The sequence below is a fragment of the Hyposmocoma kahamanoa genome, unplaced genomic scaffold (assembly GCF_003589595.1).
Source record: "Hyposmocoma kahamanoa isolate Upper Pololo Valley unplaced genomic scaffold, ASM358959v1 98814, whole genome shotgun sequence".
Lineage (NCBI taxonomy): Eukaryota > Metazoa > Arthropoda > Insecta > Lepidoptera > Cosmopterigidae > Hyposmocoma > Hyposmocoma kahamanoa.
In genome coordinates this window covers 4,287-12,259 of record NW_020655691.1, presented here as the reverse complement: position 1 = coordinate 12,259, position 7,973 = coordinate 4,287, and the positions used below count along the sequence as shown (strand labels likewise).

Sequence of the window (7,973 nt, the reverse complement as noted above, 5' to 3'; positions counted from 1 at the left end):
AATTATTATTCTCATTATTTTGTAAACTGACGATCACTTTTCGAAGAGTAGTACAAAAAGTGACATGTTGTAACTATATATGTATGAAATTTGTAATGTATACATAAACTAGACTATCCCAAATTTCTATCCTAATGTTGCCTGGAATAAATAGCAATAAGGCCGCCTGTTGCACATTAAGTTTACGTGTAATAAAGAATATTCCGTTCATTCATTCTTTTAGTTTACCTGAAGGAATTGTCGAAATAGAACAATCCCTTTTCTGGCCGGACTCGCAAAAAAGCAGCAACGTCAGTGTAGTTTGGAAGAGTGGCCGATAGCCCTATTAGACGGACCTACGGAAAAAAAATTTGTTAATTTGCTCACGCGCTTATAAATTGGCGCCTCTCGTCATGGTAGACACAGTCCAAGTTAATACTTTATCAAGGTAACACATACAGAAACAAAAGCGAGCCCTGCAGCCCCTAACTCTACTTCCCGTGGTAGAAAAATTCTGTGGCGCTTATGAAAATGGATACAGTCAAAAAAGCAAACTTTCAAAGGAAACGCGAAAAACATTTAACGGTTAATACCATATTAACTGTTTTTTGCATCGCCTTGTACAGTTGGGTTTTTTTACTTGTACCCTTTATCACTAGAGCCACAGTATATAGGTCTTTCACTCATTTTTGAACCACATAGGTGCGAGCGCGCACATCTTCCATGTTCTCAGTACCAAAGCTACTGTAAAACATGCGTTTAAACGCATAACCTTGAACGTGTCGGTATGTCTTACCTCCTCCTGCGTCTGCTCTACGGTCCTGAGTGTCCTGGCTACCAGTGCCTCCAAGACAGGCCCTCTTTCGTCGTGAAGGAGGTGGATCTCGTCGATAATGATGAGACGGACTAGGTTCGTGAATGACCGCTCGCCACCTAGGGAGGCAACACGTTTAATTTATTATTGATCACCAGCGAAGAACCGACTGTCCACGTTATGAAAAGTGTGTAGGGAAAATTGAGCAATAATGTAAGTTCGAAGTTTGTGAAATACGACGTACGTGCGTCCTCTATTACATTTACGAGAGTGGTTTAATAAGTCCGTGACATTGAAAAGAAAAGAAAAATTTTATTAAAGGCTGTAATTGCGAGAATTAATAAAATATGGTCTATGATATAATTTATTTTGATTTTAAATAAGGTTCACGAATATACACTTAAAAAAAGTAATTTGTAGGAATCTTTTTCTTGTTTTGTTCGCGAAAATGAGTTCTAGTGAGAAAAGCGAAAATACAATAGTAAGCTGTAGTGTACTCCGCCAAATTTAGAACAAGAAGCAAAATTAGTGAAATTAGTGAAGATTATAAAATCTTGTTTTACTTTTTAACCGACTTCAAAAAAGGAGGAGGTTCTCAATTCGACTGTAGGTTTTTTTTTTGTATGTATGTTACGCGATAACGCCGGTATTTGTGAACCGATTTTCATGATTCTTTTTTTGTTGGAAAGGGGGTACTTCCATAGTGGTCCTATTTGATTTTGAAGAAAATCATCTACCTCTAAGGTTGGCTGTTCACGCATGAAGATTCATTTCTATAAATAGCGCCTAACTTTAATTTAGGAGCAATTATTTTAATGGTTGATTTTGCTATTTCTCCAATTCAAGGCGTTTTTCTCTCAATATACTTTGAGTATATACTTTGACAACCGATTTTTATTATCTCCTGTGTCAAGTCCTGTGTAGTGGCGAACTAAACATCCCCATATTTCAATAAAACTTGGCAAATAAATGTAATTCCACGTACTTTTGAGGTCGGTTTTTTTTAGTACTCTGTACTAAGATTAATCTATTGTACGTTTACGCAGCAGTGGAGTTCCTTGTGATTTTCGTCCAGGGAAGTACTGCCACCTTACCAATTCGGTAGAAATATGTGAGCATTACTGCGTCCCGGTTTCGAGGGCGTAAGGGCGTTGGTGAAATTACAGACACATGGGACTTTTGTTGTGTCTCAGACTGACGGGCGCAGTAACAGATCTCTGCGATTTCGAGCTCTGAGTGGCACTGCAACTATTACGGACAGGCATGTAACTTACCATCAAGCGCACGTCTTGTTCGTCCCGTCACTTGATATTACAATAAAAAAAAATATCCTTCATTTTTTAAGGATTTATTATTTCCTCGCAATATTTGAAAAAAAAACACTATATATACCTCGGCGGGATCGGGGATTACCTGACTCGTATAATACAAGACACTCATATTCGTCCGGCAATGCTATACTTCCCGGCTTTAACAATAATGTTGTTGTTTACTGTTTGTACAATATTCTTACCTTTTCTGGTGATAATATCCCACTTCTCTGGCGTGCAAACGATGAGCTGTGTGGCGTCAATTTGTTCTCTTGTAAGCTGATGGTCGCCTGTTAACTCCGATACCTTCATGTTGTAGCACGCTAATCGTTTACTAAAGTTTCCCACCTGACAAATTAATAATAACGTTACAGCGGAAGTCGAGGAGCGTGGCCAAGGTTCGACAGCGAGAAAAATGCGAGATGAAGGCAGGAACGTAGTTAAATTCCAGCTAGCCTCGCTAACAACATGAGGCGGTTGGGTTTAAAGTCAAATAATCTTTATTTATTACATAGGTAAGCAAATTACACTTAAAATCGTTATACTGATTAAACTCTACTGCTCGTTAGTAAGCTCGTTGTCCTTATCTACCGACCCGAGATATAGGGTTTTCCGGAGACTACGGGCTCGATGGCAAGACCAGGGTTCAGCGGGCGTCCGGGCCAAGCCCTCCGCCAGTGATACGTCTTTGTAGGCGTCTCTGGCGGACCCGGATTTGGGTATGGACTCGCTGTGGTTTGTGGTTAGCTGCAGAGACGGACATGTTTGTCTGCCCCAGTTGCATGTGGCTAGGGCGTCTGTCTCATGAGCAACTGGCGCGTCTTAGTAGCGGTCTAGTTGAGAACCTGAAGCTAGGAGACGCGCGGGACACGTGAGTTGCCCTTTAAGTTGGAAGCTACGTCCGGATATTGTCGCAGGACACTGCGACTGGTATCTCCGGCACTAGCCCGGAGAACTAGTAGAGGATAAGCTAGATATCCTCCGGTCCCTCCAGCCGCTTAGGTTATTGGGAACTGGAAAGACGTCGTTTTTCGGCGTCGGGAAGTGAGCGTGCGTTACAGCTCTGCCATCAATGAGAAGATTTGGTAGTGGACTCAAGAGTCGATGGCTTAGCGGTGGCAACCGCTACTTATGCAATGCACAACGGGAAGTGAACGTGCCTACAGGTCCGGTACCTATCTGGAAAATAGGGAGGGTACTGTACGTGCACCCGGGGTGGCTTACCCGAGGCACTAGCCTCTCGACCGGATGAAATCAAGTGACAGAGGTCTGTGACAACCATGTAGAATGGATGATTTGGGGTCAGAACCTGAACTTGTAAGGTGCCTGTGCGCGCACAGGTCATAGTGCCCTTCTCGTATGCCCTCAGGGTTGGTAGGGAGCGACACTGTAAAAACTAACGTAGAAAGATATGGTGCTGCTCATTCACGTAAAGCAGATTCCCCTGAGATGAATGAGCAAGAAACTCTAAGCGCCTAGTTACCACGCCTTCATGTACATTAATGGCGAATCTGAATTATATTTACTAGGTAACAACATTTAAATTCCTCGGAACAATACAACCGCCACGTAGATCAATGACAAGCCAGCCTCGCCCACGTGTCCGGTGCGCTCACTTAAGTTAAAACGTAAATGCTAAGTAAATAGAGCGTATTTTGCCATGACAGTTAGACGCACGCGATTCCTGCGCGGCGACAACGCTGACTCCGCTCGGAGCGCGATGAAATTCGTGTAGAATAAATGCGCCCTAAGGGTTGCTCTTTGTAAATATACATTTAAATATATTTATCTTCTTTGAAATTAATTCTTGCGTACACAAATTGTCAAACGCAACATCACGATCCCAATCAGACAATAATCTTCTTTTTCGGTCCCGGTCACATTCACGATTAAAACTTCTTCATAAATAAAATCGATAATCATAAAAAAATCGAATCGGAAATGTATTAGGACATCACTAATTGATTAGAATTCGAGCTGTCATCAGCAGGGGTAATCAGCGAGAGCCACCCACCATTTCCTGCACCAGCGAGCGCATGGGCGCGACGTAGATCATCTTGAAGTCGTGCGCGCTGACGGTGCCGTCGTCGTTGACGTGCTTGCCCACCTCGCGCAGGATGCTCAGCAGTGCCACGTTGGTCTTACCGGCGCCGGTGGGCGCGCACACCAGCAGGTTCTCGTCCGTTTCTAGCGCCGCCTTCGAGATGCGGCTCTGGAATTGATAACAGCGTTTGTCACCACTTTTCCTCAACATCAAAAAGCGGTCTAAACAAGAATTTACTAACAATAGTAGTTTAAGACACTGTTACATAATGAAAGGCTTTGAAATACGAGTGTGGGTTTCATGAAAACATCACACGACTGTTTTAATGCCTAATTATGTACAGTTACATACACTGCTTTATCTATACACGTATTACAAGGTCTATATGACGTGTTCAGGAACCGCACTTTTTATTTTTATATCATGGGCAAACTAGAGTCGGCTCCAACTACCATACCGTTCGATATCAAGTAACGTGTGAAATTTGTCAAAATTTCGTTTCGAATAAAACTTCATCTCGACTGATATTAGAGTTGAGGTCGAATCAAATTGTTTTGTTTTTCGGAGATGTTCGAAATTTGAATGTAATAATAATATCGAATTCGATGTTATTATAATGCAATAATAACATTTTCACAGATAAGAAATTTGTTCAAACAAAACAATTTATCATTATGCTGGTCGTAATTAGTGGTTTTTTAATACATCTTAAAGGTTTATAATATGTGTGTAGATAAACTAAATAACGAATTGCAATTCTCGGCGACATATAGCGCAATCTGGTGTCAGGTAACCGGCCGCGGAATCGCCGATATATAACACCCCTCGGCCAAAACTCCACCTCCTTGAAGGTCGACAGATGTTCAGTCGTTACTCGCACCACAAACGAATTAAAATTCACGTTGTTGCAGGGCTTTTAGCCTGACGTACTCCACTATCTCCTCGGAAAATTATTAACAAGAGTTTGTTAGAAGCCCGAAACCGAAGGTTGAAGGCTTTAAAGACTCGAGGTTTGTAATTTTTATCGCCCGTAATCATTGACTTACAATTATATGGACGTCGGGTCCGCGCTAAAAAGTGTCCGCACTTGTAAGGCGGACAAAAAATCGTATACAGAGCGCCAAACTCCGCTTTAGTCTTCATTTGTTCTACTGACAGCGCGATACTGCGATGACATTACAATTTAAATTTCGAATAGGTTGACTTGGGACATTTTTTTTGTGGTTTTTGTATTAGACCCGTCGCCCATTTATTTGTAAGTCAATGCCCGTAATACATACAAAATGTTTTTCATGACATTTGCAAGGAAGTAGATACAATAGTTTATTTCTTGTATGAAATATTTTTACGGCCTAAATTTATTTATCTCGTGAGTTTGGGTGTAATTTGTGGTTGTCTATGTGTGAGTCCATGGCACCCGCGACACAGGGTTTCCCTATTGCCCGGGCTGTGTTAAGTATTAGTATAAAATTAAAAATCTATTACCGCCCTCGGACGGTAACCTAATGAAAAAGACCGCAGAGGTCCACGTTTAGGACATTGCAGGTCGAGTTTGCCTGCATGTTATGACCTTGTTTACGGGTAAGTGTGATGAAATAGCACATCGTGTATTAAGTATTACGACGACTGGTTGACTCTAACCATGAAATAGGCCAGCGATATTTCAATTCTCGTATTGCCTCGCTAGTGCAAAAGCGCCTTTTGATCCCAGGGCCGGAACCAAAAAAGGTCACTTCAAACAGAAACACTATAAAGCATACCTGTATTCTATTCAATGTCTTGAACCCTTCAAAAGCCGGCTGCACGTATTTGGGCAGATCCTCGATGGGGACCAGATTCTCTCCCTCGTCAAACGCCTTGGGTTTCAAAGCAGGCACGTGGACTTCCTCGTAGCCTGAGGTCAGCGAATAAAAATACATCGGTCATCGACACACAGTCATACAATTGTAAAAACGTACAAATGTTGCAGCAGTAAAAGCTGCTTGTGAAAGAGCTCGTCCAGGCAAGTACTGCCAACTTATCTATTCCTGCCGCCAAACAGTAATGTGAGCATTACTGTAAAGAGTTAAAGGTGCTGCTGAAATTACAGGCACCTGTCAACTTACGTCTCAGGGTGACGGGCGCAGTGGCAGTGCCCCTCAGATCTTTCGATTTAAAGATCTGAGTGTTACTGCAACTGCTATGGACAGGCGTGTCGCTTAACATCAGGCGCACGACTTGTTCGTCCTGTCATTTGGTATCATAAAAATAAAAGTGATTGTTGTAAGTTGCAGTGTCGTTCAGAACTTTAGCAAAGAAAAAAAATCGCAACCATTTGACGGGCACTGCCACTGCGCCCGTTACCATGAGACATGAGTTGACAAGTCCTATGTGCCAGTAATTTCACCACCACCCCTTACTCTGAAAATAAGTAAGGTTCTCTATCACAAGGAGCTCTACTGCTAGTAAAAAATATACTAAAATATATATTGACGCGACGAACAAGTAATGGTTAACACAATTATTAATACAAAGATCGACCACTCAAAAAAAAATTCCTTCGACCCGATGTCTTCTAGCATTTCGTGCCAGACGCTATACCAACTAAGCTGACGAAATATCCTAGATTTCTCATAGATGGCGCTACGGCTAAAAAGTCGTTGAAAACCAAATATAAAGATCCGACAACAAGCACATAGAAAACATTCGTGAGGTCCGCTAGAAGACGTCGGTCCGAATCCGGCCGGATCGAAGGAATTTTTTTGAGTGTTCGATCTTTGTATTAATAATTATAACAAACTAGTGGAGTAATTTCACATAAAAATACTTGAATATCAATTCAATAAGAATTTAGATAATCTCACCTTTCCTCTGCTTCCTGAAGGACCCTGGTGGCAACTGGCACCTCTTGTTAGCCATGAAATGCGACCCAGCAGCGAAGACCAAGTCTTCGAGTTGTAACACTTTTCGTGAGCCAGTAACTTGGCCCGATGTTTCACTGTGCTCGGTTTCTGTCTTGTGACGTTTGCGAGGGGCCTCTGATTGCTGTGCTATCTAAAAAATAGTGAAATTGATTAGAATGGCAATTGAAACTTTTCGTTGTTAAATTTCGTGTATTTTATACTATGGTCTCGGTGATTCTGTTGACCGTTTGGAGGGATGGTCCTGGGTTCGATTCCCGTAGAATGTGTGCATAATTTATATATAATGTCATAGCCAGTTATCTCTTTAAACATAATGTAACAGAATTATTTTTTCAATCAACTTGCTGTTGAATATCGACAGAAAAATCTTGTTGAAATAATAAAAATGAATATATTTAAGTTAAATATCAATAAATGGTAATTTGACTTACAACAATTTACGTGGGAGGTATCGAAATGTATTAAACTAATAGGTAAGTAAACGACCGAACGAGGAAAAGTACGACCAGCATAAAGGTAAACTGTTATGTTAGAACAAATTTCTTATCTATGAAAATTAACAACAAAAACAATTAGATTGGACCTCAATTCCAATATCAGTCGAGATTAAGTATTATTCCAAATGAAATGTCAATAGCAAACAATTCGTCGATACGATAGTTGGGGCCGATTCTAGTTTAAAAACTACGGTTGTGTGACACGCGTGAGAAAAGTTTTTATTTGCCGCCATTTCACATCACAGAGTGCTTTTAATATGTGCGTAGATAAAGCAGTGTATGTAACTGTGCACAATTAAGCATTAACTCACGCGTGAGATGTTTTCTCGCCTGTCGGCTCGTTTCATAAGCCCTCACTCGTATTTTAATGCCTTTCATTATGTAACAGTGACATAAAGTATTATAAAATATATTTAAAAAATGTTC

The 7,973-nt window shown here is 41.1% G+C and overlaps 1 protein-coding gene across 1 annotated transcript; it reads right to left on the bottom strand.

The window, feature by feature from the left end:
* Nucleotides 1–228: 228 nt before the first annotated feature.
* LOC113238911 (putative U5 small nuclear ribonucleoprotein 200 kDa helicase) lies at nucleotides 229–7,180 on the bottom strand (the record flags this gene model as incomplete). Its single annotated transcript, XM_026475759.1, has 6 exons — nucleotides 229–335; nucleotides 776–912; nucleotides 2,307–2,451; nucleotides 4,118–4,315; nucleotides 5,908–6,041; nucleotides 6,991–7,180. Coding segments are annotated over 6 exons (911 nt in total), but the record flags the coding sequence as incomplete, so codon positions are not given.
* Nucleotides 7,181–7,973: the final 793 nt, after the last annotated feature.